The 23,510-nt window shown below is 40.6% G+C and overlaps 1 protein-coding gene and 1 pseudogene across 3 annotated transcripts; both read left to right on the top strand.

The window, feature by feature from the left end:
- Positions 1 to 1,638: 1,638 nt before the first annotated feature.
- On the top strand, positions 1,639 to 11,476 carry LOC139779386 (probable ATP-dependent RNA helicase DHX37). 3 transcript variants are annotated; one of them, XM_071717731.1, is made up of 5 exons: positions 9,483 to 9,879; positions 9,956 to 10,157; positions 10,221 to 10,432; positions 10,512 to 10,609; positions 11,265 to 11,476. In XM_071717731.1, exons 3-5 carry the CDS (start codon positions 10,230 to 10,232, stop codon positions 11,372 to 11,374), a joined length of 411 nt encoding a protein of 136 aa, XP_071573832.1. In that variant the 5' UTR covers positions 9,483 to 9,879; positions 9,956 to 10,157; positions 10,221 to 10,229; the 3' UTR covers positions 11,375 to 11,476. The 3 variants fall into 3 exon arrangements, 2 of the variants coding, with proteins under 2 accessions (XP_071573832.1, XP_071573833.1); XM_071717732.1 differs by lacking the exon at positions 11,265 to 11,476 and adding an exon at positions 10,671 to 11,218 and having other exon boundaries at positions 9,504 to 9,879; XR_011719881.1 differs by lacking the exons at positions 9,483 to 9,879; positions 11,265 to 11,476 and adding an exon at positions 1,639 to 1,798 and having other exon boundaries at positions 10,512 to 11,218.
- Positions 11,477 to 12,208: 732 nt separating this feature from the next.
- Positions 12,209 to 22,181, top strand: LOC139779381 (uncharacterized; annotated as a pseudogene).
- The last annotated feature ends 1,329 nt before the right edge of the window (positions 22,182 to 23,510 follow it).

A 23,510-nucleotide genomic window follows, 5' to 3' on the forward strand; every position in this document is an offset into this window, starting at 1 on the left:
AAATGGCGGAAAGTCGACTTCTAAATAGTCGACTTATAAAAAGACGGAAAACAGTCAAGCGGCGCGTCATGCATCATCAATATGCATGGCGGCGAATCTCGAGGAGGCTGGAGGACCAGAGTGGACCAGAGGGTAATTCTTCAGTTTAGCTACCTCAGCACAGAAATCGATGCAATTAGGCTTAATCAACGCGTTTTTGCACGAAACGAACGAATCTGGCAGAAAAAAGTGTCGCTCTGCCACGCGAAGCGAGATATTAACAGTTAAAGTTGACAGGAATCAGGTTATGATTCCCGTCATACCGACGAGATGTAGCGACTGGTAGCGACATAAACATGCCCCGCGGGGGCATATGCGCATGCTCAGTGGCCGCACGCGCATGCAAAACTGCGCCAATTTTAAATATGATGACTGGTCAATCATGCGGAATAATCAAGCGTCTTAATTCAAGCAGTTAGGTATCACGCTGAGAGTTTGTTTAGTTTTATTATGCGGGGGAAGGGGTTCCGCCGCAGGCTACTTCTATGTAAAAATCACAACTTCTATAAAGCAGGGCATATACACACGTGTGTATGCCCTGCTTTAACGGAAATCACAACTTCTATAAAGCAGGACATACACACGTGTGTGTGTGTGTGTGTGCCCAGTACATGCGTGGGCGGGGAAATTTTGCTCTCCTGCACCCCCCTCCCCATGCATGTACTTTATAATTTCGCTTTACAACTTAGCATGTACTTTAAGTTGTAAAGCGAGTTCCACGCTGCCTACCGGCGGGGTGGGTGCGGGGGAGGGGGGGGCCGAAGGCGCGTCATGAACCCATGTGGCACCTCGTTTCGCGTGGACACACACACACACACACACACACAACGGGGGGGTGCGAGGGGCGGGCCTTCGGCCCCCCCCCCCTCCCCCGCACCCACCCCGCCGGTAGGCAGCGTGGAACTCGCTTTACAACTTAAAGTACATGCTAAGTTGTAAAGCGAAATTATAAAGTACATGCATGAGGAGGGGGGTGCAGGGGAGCAAAATCCCCCCGCCCACGCATGTACTTAAACGAGCTTGTAAAGCGCGTCATGAACCCATGTGGCACCTCGTTTCGCGTGGACACACACACACACACAGACGTGTGTATGCCCTGCTTTATAGAAGTTGTGATTTTCGTTGAAGCAGGGCACACACACGTGTGTATATGCCCTGCTTTATAGAAGTTGTGATTTTTACATAGAAGTAGCCTGCAGCGGAACCCCTTCCCCCGCATAATAAAACTAAACAAACTCCCAGCGTGATACCTAACTACTTGAATCAAGACGCTTGGTTATTCCGCACGATTGACCAGTCAATAGTCATCATATTTAAAATTGGCGCACTTTTGCATGCGCGTGCGGCCACTGAGCATGCGCGTGCGGCCACTGAGCATGCGTATGTGGCCGCAGGGCATGTTCAGTGTTGCTACATCTCGTCGGTATGATGGAAATCATAACCTGATTCCTGTCAACTTTAACTGTTAATATCTCGCTTCGCGTGGCAGAGCGACACTTTTTTCTGCCAGATTCGGTTGTTTTGAGCAAAAACGCGTCGAATAAGCCTAATTGCATCGATTTCTGTGCTGAGGTAGCTAAACTGAAGAATTACCGACCAGAGTTTACGCGAGTGCGAGGAATACGTGCCGCGAGACAGGACACGATAAGACGCCAGATAGTTCTTGCAGGTATGGCGGATCAAGTCGCGAGAAAGGTTTTGCCCGACGAGGTAAAAGAGGATCAGGAAAAGGCCAAGTGGAAACATGCTTACAGGTTAGGTTGTAACCGGACGGTACAATTTCGTGCCCGATTCACGCGGCTATGTGTCCTTTTAACGGTCGCCACTCGGTTTGACCTATGTTCACCGAGAAGGTATAGGTAAGTGTTTCCCCGTTATGTTCTATGAATGTGTCATCTAACTAATTATTCCCCTTTTTATTTTCAGGTTCCCGCCACGGATGGACGATCTCCAGCGTCGCCCCTCGGATCATCAATGCCAATCGCCGTCGTATCACCACGTGGAACGAAGATGGCGGACCACCGCCTCTTCCGGTAAGTATCGGTACGTCGGTCAACTAACTTCCAAATTTAAATAAATTTTTAGGTTCCCGCAACGGATGGCGCGTCTGTGCCGTCTCCCCAGTGATCACCGGTTGCGACCTTCGATCAGGATCAACGAACGGCCGAGATGTCTGACCATCACCCCGCATGGGTAAGTATACGTATGTTGGTCAATCAACTATGTTAATTAATCAAAATTTTCAGGTTTTCGCGACGGATGCCTCTTCAGGGTCATCGCCCGATGGATCACCGATGATTTCCAGCGTCCAGGATCAACGCCCGATCAAGATGGCTGACCACCGTGCGCCTGAGGTATATATACGTAACTCGGTTAGCTAACTTTTTAACGACCGCACTTTTCCAGATTATTCGAACGAATGGCCGATCTCCATTCCCCAACGATGAATCACCGACGATTATCTCCGCTCAGGATCAACGATTCTCCAAGATGGCTGACATCCGCTTGATCAGGTATTAAGGAGATAATTAACTGACAATTCCTTTTATATTTTGCAAATAATCAATTGGTTTATTCGCAGGCTTCGGTTTACACACACTTGGATGTTCACAATATTTCTTTACACAAGATGGCGTCGCACATTCGCTAAACGCACGCAAGTCCTTCGTTTCGGTAACACAGTACCGGTCGTCTTTCGTATCGACGATAGTTAACGCGTTTCGCGGGCGTTCCCGATTGTTATGGATGTTGGCAACGATTGTTTAAACACTCGACTTATACTCGCGGGACTTAACGCGAACGCGGGTGAATATCTTAGAGAGAAGTTACCGTGCCAACGATCCTCGAGAGACTGCCCCGAGCATCGTCGCTCTCAGTGGCTCCCCACTTACGGCCGTTACCCCCACTCCGGCTTCGCGGCCGCTTTCTCTTTCTGGAATGTTCGTCGCGGCGCAATAACAACTTTCTCTTTTGTGCGCCGAACGTTCCAGAAGTTATTGACGGAAAATTCCAACGGTAGTACCACAAGGTCGACCCCCACTTTCCGCTCCCGGGTAGCGGTTTTCCAACTCGCTCATTTTTTGCGTTTTTTCGACGCCGACCCGTGCGCTCGACCTATTCCGCGTCCCTGATAATGCATCCGGACCGACTTCCCGTGGAAGACGTCCGGGTATACCTCGCGTCGTCGGCCGTCGACGCCGACCCCCGGTGACTCATCTACGCCACCTTCCCAGTCGGAAACCGTGGTCTGTTCTTGGCGATGACGCTTGGTTCGCGAGATCGCGGACGGTCACGTAACCCCACCTTCGCGTGGTCGGACTTCGACGCCGACCCGATTTTCGGGTGTACCAGGTCCCGTGTGACGATCATCGGTCATTTTTTCTCGCAAATTTCGCATGTTCGCTAACTTCGCATCCGGGCGTCCGGTCGTGACGCCGACCGGCTGTGATCGTTCTTTCGGTCTCGCGGGTGAGCCATTTATTACTCTCAGTCGCCTGAGACCCTCGGTTCCGTATTTCGCGAACGCGTTCTCGGATTTGACCCGCGGTCGCTGATGACCCCTCCGTGGGTCGCCCCGGTGAGCCATTAGTGACTCTTTCGGTTGTGCGCGCGCCTGATCGCGGTTTGTCGGACGCGCCGACCAATCGAAGATTGCGTGTGGCCTTTGCCTTGTCGCGCTTTACGCGTCGGTTCGCGCAATGAAAATAAAACTGGCGCTGCCTGCGCTTAGGCCAAAACTCAAAATAAATGAAATTGAACCGACAAAACTTATACATTTAGTTGCGGGCTCGGAAGCTAAGGCTCGCCCGTCTTGTTATCTTTCTAACCTTTTGAGCTAATGGTGCCGGATGGGCCTACTTTTATCACCCGCCGCGTAGCGGTATCTTAAACGGAACTTATGAATTAAATTTTCGATTCTGCGCTCTACTATTAGCGCCTCGGGTTGCGCTGGTGGCGCTTCTGCTTGTCCTCCTGCCAGTGTTGGGCTCGGCCGGGTCACGACTGCTGCCGACTCTACCCTACGGAGGACCAGACGGGGTGCCCCTTTAACAAGGGGCCGCGGCCTGGAAGCATGCGGTTGCATACTCCCCGTCAGCTCTGGGCATGGGGTCGCGTCCCGCACAGAGCTCACCTCACTTCCGCATTCCGCTTGCTTCGCTATTCGCCTTCTACGCTGACGCTCCTCCTGTCGTCTTTTATCACGTCTACGCTTTTCGTCGCACTCTGTCTCTTTCACTGGGTCGCTCATCACGCCTACCCACGGTAACTCGCGCACGTTAATCTTGTTCGATGCGTCCTTCCATTCGTCCAGCGACATGCTCGTCTCGTCCCCTTCCGCGTGACTCTTGCGCGGGATAAGTATCACCTGACTCAGGAACACCGGGCTTGCCTCCTCGTACTGGCTGTCCTCGGGGTTCTTGTATATTACGTTGAGCCGTGCCCCGATGCTGTCGGCTGACTCCCCGTCATTGCTGACTTTGCATGTCTTGTCGTTCGGCTCCCCGTCATTCTCGAATAGGGCTCTTCTCACGCGTTTTCCGCTCGTCCCTCGCTGCTCCTCGGCCAGTTGTTTTATTCGGCTTACTACCCGGCTCGCTATTTCGAGCGCTACTAGGAACTTGATGGCGTTTCCTCGTAACGGCCGCTCTTGGCCCATCACCTTTTCCGCGCTGCGGATCCGCTGGTAGTACCACTCCGTTACTGTGCCATAGGCTGTTCGCAGTTTGGTCTCCTCGACGGTTTCCACCGTGGTGTGGAATCTCACGTCGGCTCGTGGATCGCACGTCAGGGTTAGGCGATATCGTACGTGGAAGTCCATCCCAAGCACTATGTCGAACGCGAGTTCGTTCACCACGTAGTATTGGTGATCGAAACGTTCTCGGCGGTATCGACACACGATCCTCACTTTCTGGTTCACCGGAACTCCGCCCTCGGTGAAGGCTCCCATCAATTGGATCGGTCTGGTGGCTATTTCTTCCAGTTGCTCACCCGTGTCCACCAACTTGTCGCACATTCCTTTGGTAATCGCCGTTATTTGCGACCCGGTATCCACAATCGCTTTCACCTTGCACGCAGTGAATTCGAGTTCTACCGTGGGTACCTCAGCACATTCCACGCGCTCCTCCGCCGACTGAAGGATCTCCTTTCCGATCCTGTTGACCGTATCCTCTATCTCTTGGTCGGTCACTGGCGGGCATTGGCTGATCAATCCTCCCGTTTGTCGCGTGATGACACAGCATCCCTTATCGGCGTCTTCCGATTCGGCACTGTCTTCTGCGACGTTCTCCTCCTCGTTCTCGTACGCTGTTTCATTCGCCGTGATCGCCGCCAATTTTCTTCCGCGGTTCTCCGGCTTGGTTGTTCTATTCGCGGGGTTGTTTCCCGTCTTAATTACTTCCCTCCTGGGATTGTTGTTCCCGTCTCGGGTGTATCGCGTTACTCGGGGCTTTTTCTGGCTGTCGTCGCTGTCGGGTTCTTCGACGATGTCGACTGGCTCGCTCCTCGGTGCCGCGGGCCCGTCCGCCTTTCGCCAGCTGGTCGACTTTGTTTGCGGCGATATTCTCGTCGCGTCGCGTCTGGCGAAATTGTTTGGGCGCACGCCGTCCCGGACATCGCTGCTGCGGTTGGCCGCTCCATCGCCGCCATAACTTGCGCGTGTCGCCTGCCCGTCGTTCGCACGTCGCGCTCCTGCGCGCAATTTCCGAGCTTCTCGCTCGTTCTCCAATGTATCGAGCATCTCGATCATTTCGCTGACCGTCCTTGTCACCGAAGGCCGTAGCTCCCTCGCGATCTCACTGTCGAAGTGTTCGCGGAGCGTCTGTACAACCTCTTCGTCGGTCATTGGCGGTCTCAGCGTCTTCGCCTGCCTCGCGATATTCAAGGCATACTCGGTCATTGACCCATCTGCGGGTTTGTACTTGCCAAAATATATAGCTTGTCGGAATCTCATCTGGGCTTGGCATCCCCAGAAATATTTCTTGAAGCTTTCCTTGATCTCGTAGATATTCTCCGCCTGTTGTAGCTCGAACCACTGTCCGGCGGCTCCCTTCATGCATCTTCCAAAGTGGAAAAGTTGTTCTTCTTCCGAGACATCTTCGTATCTCGCCAACTTCTCGAACTTTTCTATGAATCGTATCGGGTTCTGCTTGTCGGCTTTCCCCTTGTACGACATTTCGTCGAACGGGTTCTTTATCCAGCCTCCGCGCGGCAGTCGTGCTTGGAGTGGGAACACATCAAGCCTCCTTACGTCACGCAGATCACCGTCGCCGTACGCGCGCTCGTCCGGTTGTTTTTCGGGAACCATTCCCGCCGGACCGCGCTCCGTATTATGTGTTGCGGCGGAATCGCGTCTCTGCTGATGCATCGCTCGCATCTCCTCCAACTGTGCCGTCAGGCTTTGGACTTGCAACCACATTCGCCTCTCGTTCTCCGTCATCTGCTCCGGGTTTTCCATGGTTTTCTCCCGGCTCAGATTCAACACTTCTTTCTGCTGATTCTCGTCAGGAATCGCTAATACCTGAAGCTCGTTGAGCTGTTGGTTCTCAATTTCTTCACGAATCTCTCGCTCGTCTTGCGCCGGTCCTTTCGACCTGGTCGTCACTCGCGTCGGAGTTCGCGACACTGTGGCCATCCGCCCGGATCGCACACAGCTCGTCCTACCTCTCGTCCTTACTTTCGGCCCTATTTTGGCCAATCGGCTTTCGCCCTTTAGCAGCGAACTCTGAGTTTGCCGTGCCCGTCCGTACGGTTATGCGACGCGTTTTAGTAGACCGCGCGCCTCCCTCGCGCTCCGGCCTCGCGTGATGTCCCGCACGTTGTTTCGACGTCGTTGGCGTTCACTCTGTTCCCGCGATGCTCCTCTTCACACTTGTACGCATCTTCGCTCTTGACACTTCTGCGCTGTTGCTTCTTCTTGACGTTTCGGGTTTTTCTGGCCCTCGACCGTTATGCGCAATCCGCGATCGTGTCGCTTTTCGTGTGAGTTGTTTTATCGTGAGGACACTTTGCCCCACGATCTCACACTTTTCGCGCACGTTGTATCACGCGGAGAGTCGCTGGTCTCGTCGGTGCCTTACCGTATAGTCTTGAAGCGTTCCTCGCTTGACGCGTGGGATGTCGTTACATTAACGGACACTCCCGTAGAACCTTTCGCTGCGCGTGTCGCGTTGGGGTGTCGTCACTTTGACGCGCACTCCCGATGCTTCTTCACTAATCACGTGGGGTGTCGTCACTTTGACGCGCACTCCCGATTCTTCTTCACTTTCGGCGTTGGGTGTCGTCACTTTGACGCGCACTCCCGATGCCTTTCGCTTATCGCTTGGGGTGTGGTCACTTTGCCGCACACTCCCGATGCTTAAGCACCGCTGACACTTACGTGTCCTGTCACGGTCGCCATGTTTGGTGAGATTTTTGGAATGTGGACTGTCCTCGATTCCCGGGTACCCCCTAACCCTGCAGGTTCCGACACGTGTGTCGGTCAGCTTGTGCTTCTTCGCGCTTGACGGTGCCCCTATACTGTAACCGGACGGTACAATTTCGTGCCCGATTCACGCGGCTATGTGTCCTTTTAACGGTCGCCACTCGGTTTGACCTATGTTCACCGAGAAGGTATAGGTAAGTGTTTCCCCGTTATGTTCTATGAATGTGTCATCTAACTAATTATTCCCCTTTTTATTTTCAGGTTCCCGCCACGGATGGACGATCTCCAGCGTCGCCCCTCGGATCATCAATGCCAATCGCCGTCGTATCACCACGTGGAACGAAGATGGCGGACCACCGCCTCTTCCGGTAAGTATCGGTACGTCGGTCAACTAACTTCCAAATTTAAATAAATTTTTAGGTTCCCGCAACGGATGGCGCGTCTGTGCCGTCTCCCCAGTGATCACCGGTTGCGACCTTCGATCAGGATCAACGAACGGCCGAGATGTCTGACCATCACCCCGCATGGGTAAGTATACGTATGTTGGTCAATCAACTATGTTAATTAATCAAAATTTTCAGGTTTTCGCGACGGATGCCTCTTCAGGGTCATCGCCCGATGGATCACCGATGATTTCCAGCGTCCAGGATCAACGCCCGATCAAGATGGCTGACCACCGTGCGCCTGAGGTATATATACGTAACTCGGTTAGCTAACTTTTTAACGACCGCACTTTTCCAGATTATTCGAACGAATGGCCGATCTCCATTCCCCAACGATGAATCACCGACGATTATCTCCGCTCAGGATCAACGATTCTCCAAGATGGCTGACATCCGCTTGATCAGGTATTAAGGAGATAATTAACTGACAATTCCTTTTATATTTTGCAAATAATCAATTGGTTTATTCGCAGGCTTCGGTTTACACACACTTGGATGTTCACAATATTTCTTTACACAAGATGGCGTCGCACATTCGCTAAACGCACGCAAGTCCTTCGTTTCGGTAACACAGTACCGGTCGTCTTTCGTATCGACGATAGTTAACGCGTTTCGCGGGCGTTCCCGATTGTTATGGATGTTGGCAACGATTGTTTAAACACTCGACTTATACTCGCGGGACTTAACGCGAACGCGGGTGAATATCTTAGAGAGAAGTTACCGTGCCAACGATCCTCGAGAGACTGCCCCGAGCATCGTCGCTCTCAGTGGCTCCCCACTTACGGCCGTTACCCCCACTCCGGCTTCGCGGCCGCTTTCTCTTTCTGGAATGTTCGTCGCGGCGCAATAACAACTTTCTCTTTTGTGCGCCGAACGTTCCAGAAGTTATTGACGGAAAATTCCAACGGTAGTACCACAAGGTCGACCCCCACTTTCCGCTCCCGGGTAGCGGTTTTCCAACTCGCTCATTTTTTGCGTTTTTTCGACGCCGACCCGTGCGCTCGACCTATTCCGCGTCCCTGATAATGCATCCGGACCGACTTCCCGTGGAAGACGTCCGGGTATACCTCGCGTCGTCGGCCGTCGACGCCGACCCCCGGTGACTCATCTACGCCACCTTCCCAGTCGGAAACCGTGGTCTGTTCTTGGCGATGACGCTTGGTTCGCGAGATCGCGGACGGTCACGTAACCCCACCTTCGCGTGGTCGGACTTCGACGCCGACCCGATTTTCGGGTGTACCAGGTCCCGTGTGACGATCATCGGTCATTTTTTCTCGCAAATTTCGCATGTTCGCTAACTTCGCATCCGGGCGTCCGGTCGTGACGCCGACCGGCTGTGATCGTTCTTTCGGTCTCGCGGGTGAGCCATTTATTACTCTCAGTCGCCTGAGACCCTCGGTTCCGTATTTCGCGAACGCGTTCTCGGATTTGACCCGCGGTCGCTGATGACCCCTCCGTGGGTCGCCCCGGTGAGCCATTAGTGACTCTTTCGGTTGTGCGCGCGCCTGATCGCGGTTTGTCGGACGCGCCGACCAATCGAAGATTGCGTGTGGCCTTTGCCTTGTCGCGCTTTACGCGTCGGTTCGCGCAATGAAAATAAAACTGGCGCTGCCTGCGCTTAGGCCAAAACTCAAAATAAATGAAATTGAACCGACAAAACTTATACATTTAGTTGCGGGCTCGGAAGCTAAGGCTCGCCCGTCTTGTTATCTTTCTAACCTTTTGAGCTAATGGTGCCGGATGGGCCTACTTTTATCACCCGCCGCGTAGCGGTATCTTAAACGGAACTTATGAATTAAATTTTCGATTCTGCGCTCTACTATTAGCGCCTCGGGTTGCGCTGGTGGCGCTTCTGCTTGTCCTCCTGCCAGTGTTGGGCTCGGCCGGGTCACGACTGCTGCCGACTCTACCCTACGGAGGACCAGACGGGGTGCCCCTTTAACAAGGGGCCGCGGCCTGGAAGCATGCGGTTGCAAGGTATGGTGTGTTATTAATTATCATCGATAATTAAGACCTATTGAATGCGACCTCTCCATTCTGTATCATCTTTCAGAACACCAGAAATGAAGGAACCTGTGTTCATGCATTCTTCGTGCGTTCTACGGAAAATCAGTCAGGAATAGGTGGTTTATAAAGAGGTGTACGAAACGAATAAGATGTACATGCGAGGTGTCACGGTGATAGAACCCGAATGATTGCCGAAATTCGCCCATGCTATGCCATCTTAGTGAACCATTGGTTGATCCACCGCCAAGGTATTTTTATCACAATTGTTGCTTTATAATGTTTTTCCTACTTATTTATAAAGATATTTATAGATATAATCAATGAACCGGGAAGATCATTTGCCGCGTGTCTGGTACATTCGGAAAGGCCGAATGGGCACTACCATCGATGGATATAGAGCATCCGTGGACGGTGTCAAGTGGTTAGCGTATTTCTTCTTGGAGGGTCAAGTGTGCCCTAAGCTGAAACGATTTGTCCCGTCGCTGCTGACGACACCTGGGAGCATCACCAAGTCATGGGCCAGGTAAATCGTTATTCTATCTCCTTTCGATTTCACGTTGATTCATCGAATAGATTACATCAATTCAATACGATTTTTTCAGGTTGATACCACGCACTCAAGCAATAGTACAAACGCTGCAGTCGCAGGGAGTCGTGTCCAAACACAAACTGCTAGAAATCTGGGGTTCGGATAAAAAATGTGAGATTTTAATTTATAAAATAATATTTAGATATTATCATGGACTTCTATACAATACTAGACCGCTGACAGACATCTCGGTCGTGATGCTTGCCGCCATGTTGATTTTAGTCAAGATATGCTATACTACTATTCTATACAAGTGGTTTTATACAAGATTTCTATACAATAGTCTGGCATATACAGAATGTCCAAAAGAAAGGGTTTAATACTACAGGAGTAGTGGTTCGATTTCGGCATCCAAGTACGCTACACGTCGAAGGCATGACTTACAAACTTATTGATAACATGTACCAATATTTAACACAAAAACATTCACCTGCTTCGTTATGTATGTACTGTAATAACGAATGCAGATAAACGCACATCATGAGCAACTGAACACCCGATAGTGACTTATTGTTAATTCAATATGGCCGCACCCTTCACTAACACTTGCACCTTGCACTCGCATCAGCTTTTCGGCAGTGCGGCCATAGATATTAGTGATCTAGTATAAAAGTCTGTGGATATTATATATTTATAATAATATATATATATTATATAAAACAATATTATTATATATTTACAACATTATGATAATAATATGATATATATTTATATAGCTAATTTTGCATATTGTTTCGCGATTAACGCTGGAATGTTTTAATTTTAGTTCTGTTATTGTCAGCTTACCAGAAGTGGCTGCCGGAATCCGCGCACGCAGAAGCAGTGTTTTCCGTTATCTGGATAAAATTATCTAGATTTTCATCTAAATACAATTAATGTTTATCTTATCTTTTATCTATATAATTTCAGTATGTGGCATCTTTATCTGTATCTCAGATAAGAAAATATTATCTATTTATAAACATTTAAGATAATCAATGCGCATTGAGTGCAATTTTTCTCAATGCCGTGTATTCGATTATATCATGTTGTATGTGTTACGAAACATTTTTCAGGACATACATTTATACATCACTATATTCATATATATTTCCATAATTATTTATACACTAGTTTAATAGTTTATACATCATTCATCAGCGATAGCACTATAGATTCAGAGTGTTAAGCCCCTTGCACAATGCCAGGCAACAGGCAATAGGAACAGGGAATAGAAATCAGAAATCATGTATAAATGCAGAATAAACAGTGACACAAGCAATAGACACAGAGTTTCCGTCACGTTGAAAATTCTGTGCCTATTGCCTGTTGCCAACCAATCATAGTATTCGAATTTTTAGGTTGTAATTAAAAATTTTTTGGTTATTTCCTGTTCCTATTGCCTGTTGCCTGACATTGTGCAAGGGGCTTAAGCGTATTCTGCGTATTTTAATCCAATTTTTATGCCCGTTCGCGCTCGGTGAGCTGCGCTCCTTATTGGCGCTGTCATTTTGTGGGTCCAAGTCACGTGCACCAATCACGCGGAATCCTCGAATGGCCTCTAGTAAAGGGTCTCTAACGTAAACAGACGTTCCGTGGAGGGAAATCTACGCGAGACAGACGAGTTTTCGTCCGATCTAACCGCAATCTCTCGTTGGACGGAGATATACTCTCGTAAAGGCTGTCAAGGCTGATGGCAGAGAACGAGACGTAAGTGTCGTAGTCGTGGACGTAGGGTAAGGCAGAGAAAAACGTAGTCGTAAGGCTATTGTAGATTGTAGGCAATAGGCCTTACGACTACGTTTTTCTCTGTCTTACCCTACGTCCACGACTACGACACTTACGTCTCGTTCTCTGCCATCAGCCAAACTCGGAAACTCATAATACGTCAATACGTGCAGTACAAGTTCAGAGTTTGTGCATATATAAATATAATCGCATTGGTCGATTTGACGAAGTGTCGAAGTCATCAATACCGAATATCGAATAACGGATTCACGGATGCAATCGTATGTATTATAAATTATAACTATTATCTATTTATCTATATTAATTATAATTATATTGCCGTAACCGTAAGAGATGTTACGAATGTACGGTGCAGACATAACCTTTCTAGTAGATGAAGTAGATCTGTCTCTTTTCTGGCGTTCTCCCTCCCCCCTCTCTCTCTCTCTCTCTCTCTCTCTCTCTCTCTTCCTCTCTCTCTCTCTCTCTCTCTCCTCCCCCCCTCTCTCTCTCTCAGAAGAAAGAGACATATCTACTAGAAAGGTTCCGTCTGCACCGTATATGTTAATATGTTGCCACGCTGCCTCTTACGGCAGGGGCCAGTCTATGTATTATAAGTCTGTGTCAGTCTGTGAGTTAATCGGTAGCGTTAATGGATATTATTGATTTATTGCATTTGTAATAATTGTTTCCTTTCTATTTGTTTCTCAATCTGGCAGCTCCCACACCCACGAAAAGCGTACAAGTGAAAATAACATCTGCTTTACGCTCTATGACACTGCCACACAGGCTACACTGAAAACATATTTTGTGAAGTCTTCCAGTGTTCCAGTAAGCATATATTTTAGTATATATTTTTATTAAGAGAATATTACTATTAATATTAATAATAGTATAATAAATAATTAGTATAATTACTTTTGGTTGAACAGAAAACAAAGATTCAATTTTAAGCTCCTCAAGTTCTCTGGAGACTATGGAGATTGACGTCGACGACATCGATAATAATAATACAAATGCAAATGATGGCACGGATATTACTGATACTACTGATCCTAGTATTCCTAGTACATCATCCAAATTATCCTCAACCTCTCTACCATTCATTTTAAGAGGAGAATTTTACGAAATTACAAGTAAGAGCACAGACTCACGAATAATAGCTCAATGTAAAAATTGCCCTAAAACGATCAGCGGTTCTAAAACATCTACTGGAAATTTTTTCAGTCATTACAATGTAAGTTACATATCTTTTTTATTTTACCATTTTTTATTTATGATGTTTACATGCATTTTTTAAATTTATTTAAATATTTATTAGAATTTAAAAGAATAATGTTTTATGTTAAATTCCATTTTTTTATTGGTTTTTGATTTAGAAAATACATCCTCATTTAACGCAAAAGATTAAATTAAAAAGATTAGAAAATAAGAAAGAGCAACAAAAGATGCAAAGCATAGTACCGTTTACAAAGAACAATTTCGTTTCGGTGAAACAGGTTTGTATAATTTAATATATAACAATATAACATTTAATGCACTAACAATGAAGCACCAAAAACTCTTTCAAAATAATGTTTTTTTTTTCTTACAGATACACAATTTAAATTTAAGTTATATAATTGAAGAAATGCGTCCTCTCAACACTGTTTATAAACCGGCGTTTAAAAATTTAATTTGTGGAATAGCAAATAATACATCTGAAAACATTCTGCCTGGTAAAAGTGCATTGTCCACTGAAATTAACAAATTGTATAAAGAAAAAAAAAGTAGACTAAAAGCATTATTGGAAAAACAAAATTATGTATGTTTAACTTCTGACATTTGGTCATGTAGAAACAAAAGTTATTTAGGAATGACGATTCATTTTATTTCAGAAACTTTAGAAAGAAAATCATATACTTTGGCCTGTAAGAGAATTTTATATAACCATACTTATGACAATATTGCTTTAATGATGCATCACATATTGAAAGAATTCGCTTTAGATGTAGCTAAAGTTACTCACATTGTAACCGATAATGCCTCAAATTTTGGCAAAGTTTTCAGATGTTTTGGTGTTACAAGATTTGAAAGCTCTGATCGAATTCAACTTAATGTAGAAGAAAATGAAGATATTTTAAATGATATAGAAGAATCAGATTCAGATATTGAGATTAACGAAACTTCACCAAATAATGACATTCATGATCATGACAATGCTCTTACTGATGAATTAGGTGATGAAATTATTTTACCTCCACAATTAACTTGTAGTAGTCATACCTTAAACCTTATTGCTACAACGGATTGCAAAAAAATATTAGATAATCCTGGTAATGCTGCTCTTAAAAAAGTTTATCGTTCTGCGTTTGCAAAAGTAAGTGCTTTATGGAACCTATTGAGTCGTAGTACTCTAGCATCTGACATATGCTTCAAGGAATGCGGTTGTAAATTTCCTGTACCAGTCATTACACGATGGAATTCACAATTCGATGCGATACAAAAACTCCTAACTCGTAAAACTAAACTCATTATACTATTTGAACAACTTAAGCTCCAAAAATTAAGATTGCATGAAATTGAATTTTTAGAAGAATTTGTCATGATTATGTGTCCGTTAGCAACTAGCCTTGATATTCTGCAAGGAGAAAAAATGTGTTTTTTAGGAATGATAGCGCCTACAATTATTATATTGAAACAAAAGCTTTCAAATTTTACTCATTTGTCATATTGTAAGCCATTGGTAGATGGAATGATAGTAGCTTTAGAGAAGCGATTTAAACATATTTATGATTTCGACTCTCCTGATAGTAAAATATATATTATATCTGCTACCCAGGTAGAACATAGAAGTCATAATGATATCATTAGGATATCATCATGACTTTATTTCTCTCTTAAAGTCACTGATAAAAAATGACGCAAAAATGATATAAAAATGAAAAAAGAAATCGTACGCTATATTATAGATAAAAGCGTCCTTTGGTTCCCAAAATATTTCTGTTGCTTTAATATATCGTTGAAATAATGTAGACAGTAGAAAATACAATTGTAAATGGTAATTAATATATGTGACTTTGTTATGACCGATTCTTGAGAACTAGCCACATTGGTTCTTAACCTATATAGCGCTATATAGACAAAAGAAGTCTCGAGAAGAAGAAGACTTCCCGGCACTTCCCGCGTTCCCGCTATTTTCGCAATTAATTCCGCGTGGATCGGTGGTTTTCCAAGTGCGTTTAGCAGATTTTCGATGAGAGAGGCTATATATAGTGTTTACAAGGTAAGATCTGCGCACAATGAAGAAATAAGAATAAATATTAAATAAATAAAGGAATTATATATATAGAGTTTTAGAATCAGTCTTCTCAATAAGCACTAGAGATAAATAACAGGTTATGTTGTATCTGTATGATATCTCATTTGTATCCATTGTGCGTTACGTTTATCTCATCTCTATTCCTAATTTTTATTTTTAATATTTAACATTTATCCCTGTTTCTCCATTGTGTGCAGAGAGCTATAAAGAGTTATATTGAGAATCCACTTTCGAATGGTCGTGAGGAAACACACTGAGATTGTAGCTGTAGAGAGCTGTACAGATTTTCGTGATCGTGAAATTCACTTTTATTAAATTTTCATCAGATTACATGAAAATATATCATGCCAGGCAATAAGAAGGTATAAAGCTTTAAAACTTGTTTTATTATTTTTCCACACACACACACACAACACACACACACACACACACACACACACACACACACACAAACACACACACACAACACACACACACACACAGAGTTAACATATTCGATTTTATATACAATTTACATTCATCTTCCAAAAACATGTATATATGTATATATTACAAAACTAATGAAATATTTAATTTTTCGTAAAACAGAATTAATTGGTTCTTCTATTGAACATATATATCAATACATTTATAGTATTAATCCTTTCTTTATATTTATATTACAGAGAGCCTTATTTAAGAGAAAGATACCATTCAAACATAGAATTAGTATAAAAAAACACATCAATTAAATGAACTAAAGCTATAGCTACGGGGTCTATATAATAGTAATAATGGTACTCAAAGGCATGTGTGTGAGAGCAATAATGATGATACAAATGTAGATTCTTTCCTTGAGAATCACATAGGTTTCAAGAAGAAGGTGGCAATTATCTTAATATAGATCCAGATTCAAATCTTTGTTCAAATTCCTCCAATTATTCTGACAATTTTTCCATCAGTAGTAAAAGTAATAGTACTATTGAAAACAGTGCGTTTATAGATTATGATGATATAAATAATGAGCAAAGTATTGCTGAACAAAATTGTGATAAACAAAGTGATATAGATGAACATCACAGTTTAATAATGAACAAGAAAAAAACAATACTTATTAAATGCGTTAAGAATGGTCTTTGAGAGGAGTTTCAAAGAAAAGGTTGATGCATTATTGGCTCTGTTAAAACCATTATTTCCTTTTCTGCCTAAAAGTTACAAGACTTATTGCATACTTCGAGGAAAATTATTGTCAGTGATCTCGGTGATGGACAGTTGGTATAAGGGAATCAAAACAAATATTCGACAATTACTTTCAGACGAATATATCTATCAACATGGTGAAATAGTGATAGATATTAATATAGATGGCATTCCTTTGAGTAAAAGTTCTGAAAAGCATTTCTGGCCTATTCTTGGAAAATTCGAGATTTAAAATATCCTTTTCTGATTGCTGTTTATTTGGCTCTGGAAAACCTAATGATGTTAATGTATTCTTGGAGGAGTTTGTCACTGAAGTAGCGAATTTACAAGAAAACGGTTTTGAATGGAGTAATGGTACTATATATCAATTTAGAATTGATAATTTTGTGCTGGATGCTGAAGCTCGCCGTTTGTAAAGAAATGCGTGCGCATGGTGGTTACTATGCTGTGAAAAATGTATTGTGAAAGGGACGCATTACAGAAATAGAATGTGTTTTTTTGAACAAAATTGTCACGTCGCACAGATGAATCTTTCCGAATAGAGATAATCCTCGCCATCATAACGGTAACTCAATATTGGAAGATATTGGAATTGGCATGTTTCTCAATTTCGTCTTGATGTACTCCATCTTGTATATCTGGGTGTTGTAAAAAGAATGCTCCATTTTCTTATAAGTGTTCGTTCTCGGTGTACATTGCCAGATGCAGTTGTGTTTCAAATCAATAATATGTTGCGTGATATCACTGACTGTTTTCCAATTGAGTTTACTCGAAAAACCAAGGAGCTTAGGTGTTCGAAATAAAGGGAAAAGTGGAGGGTTCTGAATTTAGAAGATTTATATTATATGATTGCATTTATGTTTTAAAAGATCATGTACCTACTAATGTCTTCCAGTGTTTTCTTCTTCTCCATTGTGCAATTTATATTTTGTGTAGACATGATCTTTTTCAAGAAATGAATACCGTTGCTGATTACTTATTAAGACAATTTGTAAGTCAGTCAGTTGATGCATTTGGACGTGAATTTGTGGTTTATAACGTTCACTCACTCATCCATCTAGCCGAAGAATGTTACAATAGGGGTGCATTGGATTCATGGAGTGCATTTCCTTATGAAAATTTTTGGGCGTTATAAAAAATCACTTGCGTTCCATTCATCGACCATTGCAACAATGGCTAATAGAGATACGGAATTACAAGGTGCACTGATAAAATCATGTCCTCGTGAAGATCTTGTTAAACTGAAAAAACCATTTAATGGTTATCATTTAGAAATTGAAGGTCACAATATACCACTGTTATCACCAAAGATTTTACACTAAGAATAAATAAAGCAGATCGATACTTCAAAACTGTAAATGGTGAAATTGTGCGTTTGTACTCCGTAATTAATTCTGTTGAAGGTATCATTATTGCAGGAAAAAAGTTTACATGCCTTGAAATTATTTATACTTCCTATGGACTCTTCAGAGTTAGGTATTTTTAAAATATCAAATTGTGAAAAAGATTTCTGTTTTTGGAGAATTGAAGATATTAAAGAGAAATGTGTAGTTATGCCTAATAATGATGGTACTTTTCTCTGCATTCCACTTATCCCATTTTTCTACTAAAGTATGCTTATCCTTTTACATTCTTTATGAACTATATATGCCTTTATGCCAATATGTAATAATTTTTATGGTTTGTGTTGCAGTATGTTGTTGTAAAATTTCTTCCTCTTAATAATATGGAAGAAGAGACTGTAGCCGTAGTCCCATCTTCATGGATAAATTATGACCTTAAATATATGCAAATGGCCACCAAAAAAATATCACTCTGATAAAGTTAATAGATGGATTATGGGTCTAATGGAACCAAAACATGATTTTGAAGATATGTCAATACAAGTTATGTATGAATATAGTAAGTATTATTTGTACAATAGTGCAGTAACAAAATAAAACACTTATATACTTATAATTTAATCTTTGAAAACACTTATAATTTTTGTAAGATAATGTAATTTGTTACTTATATAATCAGGGAACTTAGTCTTGAAATCATATGATATATATTATGTATGATAATTTTTGCATAATTGATATTGAATGCGTATGATTTTTATTCTCACATGATATTTCTTTTTACATTCGGTCTAATTTTTGATAACAAATCTACGCTATTTATTATATGAGTTACTTGTAAAAATATGACAATTCAAAACCTCAAATGCGTTATTTTAGTATCATTCATTAAATATGCAACGTTTTTTAAAAATAAAATGCTAGGCTTAATATATTAGAGAAATCTAATCGTTTATACTTGTTTTACTTAATTGTTTTGTTATGTATTATATATACTGTGTGTGTATATAGTATATATATATATATATATAAGGAAAATGTCCCGACTGACTGACTGACTCATCAACGCCCAGCCTAAACCCCTGAACCGAATTTTTACCAAAAGTATATGAAATAGGGTAGAATTTTCCGGGGAGTGGCACTATGTGTATAATTTTTTGTTACCGATTTTCTGGAAACCAAAACAAAGCTAATAATATGTATATATAATATAATAGATGGATTATATGGGTCTCTAATGGTGCTAATATATATACATATTTTTTTTTTACAATTGTTAAAGTTGTAAAACATTACTTTCAAAATACATATTTAGCAAAGTTGTTCGAGTATGCGTTTTTATAGTAAATTACTTTTTATTTCAGATACATATGCAAAGCACGCAAAGCTAGTATTAAAGCTGAAGAAGATAGTGCTATTGATACAGCTGCTGGAGAAACAGATGTAGATCGTTTGAAGCCTCGAAAAAGAAATAAGCCTTCAAGATATGAGAACTCTGATAATTCTGAGATTGATGAGCCTGATCTGAAGAAATCAAAAAGCAAACACTCTTTGTTAATGATAGTAGTAGTGAATGAGGAAGAAGGTCTTGTATCAGAGAATATCAGAACTAAGAAAAGCACTTTTGGATAAAAAAAACAACTATCTCCTTTACAAGATGGTAAGTTGAATATGTTATACAAATCCTGTGTTTATAGGATTTTATCTCAACAATAATGAATCTTGTTATTAAAATTGATTAATAATCCACGTTTATATAAACAGTATAAAACTGATGTTTATATCTGAAATACTATTTTGATTTGTTATGTCTTTTGATGTGCATTGTATTAGTTAGATACATCATCATTTATATCATATCACGCTAATTAATATAAATTTAATACATTGTACGTGTATCAAAAGTCTTATTTCTTAAATTGTATTTTCTTCTTAAATTGTATGATCTTTGAATAAAGCAATAATTAGATTAAAATATTAAAGTAAAGTTATCTTCTCAAATTCTTTTTCAAATATACAGACAGTACTTTTATTTTTTTACGTTAAAAGAAAGTTGATTTTAATATATTTTACATCTAAAACAGTCATTATTATTTTTTTTCAGCGGTTATGAAAAAGCAGACTACTTCTAAGTTTTTAAATACATTACCATATCGGAAAAGACTCACCTTCCTCTGAAATTACCTCAGCTCCATGAAAGATAAAGGTACACACACACACACCATACACACCACACACACACACACACAACACACACACACACACACCCACGCACGCACGCACACACACATATGTTCAGGATGATTCGAGATAACCCTATTGTCGCGTACAGATAGATTTTTTATGATAAAGAAAGTTTTGATTTTAATATTATTTACATTAAAACAGTTATATATTTTTTCAGCGGGTATAGAAAAGCAGACTACTTCTAAGTTTTTAAATACATTACCATATCGGACGAATCACAGTTCTCTGAAATTACCTCTGCTCTCATGAAAGATAAAGGTATGTATATATATATATATATACATATATATATATATATATATATAACAGTGTAGAATAGTATTTATTTTTCTCAATCATTAATAAGTGCTGTTTTGTGAAGAATTCTTCTTATCTTTCAGTTCTAAATGTTCTATCTGAAGTTGTTAATCAAACTTCTACAACTAAAATTTTATTTACAAAAGCTACAGTTTTTTAGGTCCAGCTCAAATTATTAGTATCTTTGTATTGTATTGTTTACTTTATGTTTTTAGTTAACATACTTCACGATTGAAAATAATATATATAGTTAGTTACTTCTAATGCATCTTGTTTTATCAATATTGTTTTTATTGTTTATCGTTAAAGCACATGAAGATACATCTTTGAATGCTTCATTACTTTGGAAAAGAAATCACCATCAAGTGAAACATCCTCTGCAACAACGGTTTCTCTCAATGATACAGTTAAAGATACTGCTTTATCTCCTAAGATTATGACTCTTGATCAGTCAACATCATAAATGTAAGGTTATTTTATTTTTTTTTTGAACTATAACTTTTCTATTAATTTTATATTAATTTCATTATCGTATGTCTATCTATATTGACATTTTGTTGCTGATTTTATTTCAGCATTGTCATCTTTAATGAAAAATGTTGGTATGCACTCAGGTAATTATATTGCCTTTTATATTTATGAAATAAATTGTATTTCCTTCCATTGATGAATAATTTAACATATTTAAATGTATCTTACTTATATTTCTTTTCATCTTCTTGGTTTTTGCTTGACTTTGACATAATTATTATTGTTATAATTTACTTTAGATCACCATGTTGCTGCTGTCCTTAGAACTTTAGCGGACAGGCAAGAAGAACTAAATGGCAAAAACAGACAACGTTATTGTGATGCTTAACAGAATATATCGTAAATTAGCTCCAGAAGAGGAAAAAGTCATTAAGCCAAAAAATCTTCTTACACTGCCCTAAATAATGAAGACTCATTTTTAGAAATTCAAACATTCTTGATGTCTGATGATAATTTTTATCCTGTAGTAAGTATACTTGCATCACTCATAATAAATATAAAATAATTTCTCTGGGCATATATTTAAATAAATTTCTCTACGCTTGTTGTGATTTATGGATGCAATTCACTTGACATACAAATGTTTCAAAGCATTCTTTGATTGGCCAATTTGTAAAGTTCTTATTCTGATTGGTCAATCAAATGCTTTGAAGCATTTGTAACATCAAGTGGATCGCATCTCATAATGAAGAGAAATTTATTACATATATATGAATTAGTTATACATAAACTTAAATTTTCCTTTTTTTCAGGTGGTTATTTTGTGAAATAATGAAGATTGATTCACAAACTGATGAATATACAGCTGTTGGCGTTATTACCAAAAATAATATCAAATTCTTTGGCTCGAATGATGAATTTTTCAGGGTCAGGTGATAAACTTAAATTCGAAAATACAAAACTTCATGAAGCAATCAGTTGTAAGTTTAAATTTGCGCGTAAAATTTATTCAAAATATATTTATTGTTTTGAACAATGCATAAACTTTTTTGTTTTATTTTTTATTTTAGGTGCTGTTTGAATGCTTTCCCTCAGAGCAATTTAACAAAAATGGAAAAGAAAATATCGCGATGGTTGTACACAAGTAATAACGAAAAGTTAATTAATATATTTTTCTGCTTATATATATATTTTTAATAATTGAATATTAATTGTAGGGTAAAAGTCAGTGGTGTAAGTCAAATTTTTAAAATTATTACTCGTGTGCATAGATGCAAAATTATATTGTATAGATGTATCTATGCGCACGAGTCAATATTTTAAAAAATTTGACTTAACCCCTCCAATTGATAAGTGTAGATAAGAGAATATTTTCTAAAAATTAAGTTCGTTTTTGTTTGTCAATAATTTACGGTTCATTATATTATGACTTTTTTGTGATACTATTTTGTGATAATAAGTATTGACTGATGTATTGATAAAAAGAATGTTTTCGTTAAATGTAATTTTTAAGATGCAATATATCTAGATAGTGGCCTAGTTTACACCGATCACTTAATACGGGTATTAAATAACTAGTGAATTAGTTTGATTATTGGCTGATCAGCTTAAATATACTATTTGATACGCGTATCAAGAGAGCGGTGCCAACTAGGCCAGTGTAGCCTAGTTGGCTAGATTTAAAAAGTAAAGTTCCTTTTGGTTTTTTCATAATTTGTAGTTTATTATTATAAGACTATTTTTTTGTGATACTTTTTGTGATACAGTAGTATTTACTTACGTATATTGATAAGAATTTTCTTTTGTGCAATTTTTAAGATGCAATTATATATCTATAACGTATAAATCCTCCAATTTTATGCTTTTTTTTACCTTTGACATCTTTTACAAAAAATATTATGTACATTTCAGATAATATAAATGGCCAATTCAAGGAGAAAACGTTTATTTTGCATCTGTTTTGAAGTTTTCTTTGCTAAGATTAGATTATACTTTTAGATTTAAAGAAATAGTTTTATCTTAGCGAAGAAAAACTTTCAACAGTTGCAAAATAAAGTTTTACTGAATGCAGTCAATCACGATAACACCAAAATGATGTCAAGAGGAATAGAAAATGATTACAAAAACTCACTTTTAATAACATTTGATCATTTCTCACGCATTTTGACATCATTTAGACGTCATTTTGAGGTAATCGTGATTTAAAAAATCACTAAAAAATCATTGCTATATCAAGAATTCATCACAAAATCATCATAAAACGTGTATCGATTGACGTCATAATGATTTTTCCTAAAAATGACTCCTATTGATGTCATCATGATCTATTATGATTTGTGTTCTACCGGGGTATCGTTCTACCTCGCTTTAAGTTAAATTGGTGTGCCCGAATGTCACATGGAGGAATAAGAATTTTTGAAAGAAGTAGATACTTGCATGCAAAAAATAGTTCTCTTGTTGTAAAAAA

This window comes from Temnothorax nylanderi, unplaced genomic scaffold (assembly GCF_030848795.1).
Source record: "Temnothorax nylanderi isolate EJ_2023f unplaced genomic scaffold, tnyl_v1.0 TNYL_tig0223_pilon, whole genome shotgun sequence".
Lineage (NCBI taxonomy): Eukaryota > Metazoa > Arthropoda > Insecta > Hymenoptera > Formicidae > Temnothorax > Temnothorax nylanderi.

Coding starts and splice junctions, on each gene's coding strand:
- LOC139779386 (XM_071717731.1), top strand. CDS start 10,230: ATGAACCGGGAAGATCATTTGCCGCGTGTCTGGTACATTCGGAAAGGC. Junction 10,433..10,511: donor ATCACCAAGTCATGGGCCAG/GTAAATCGTTAT, acceptor CGATTTTTTCAG/GTTGATACCACGCACTCAAG. Junction 10,610..11,264: donor CTGGGGTTCGGATAAAAAAT/GTGAGATTTTAA, acceptor TTTTAATTTTAG/TTCTGTTATTGTCAGCTTAC.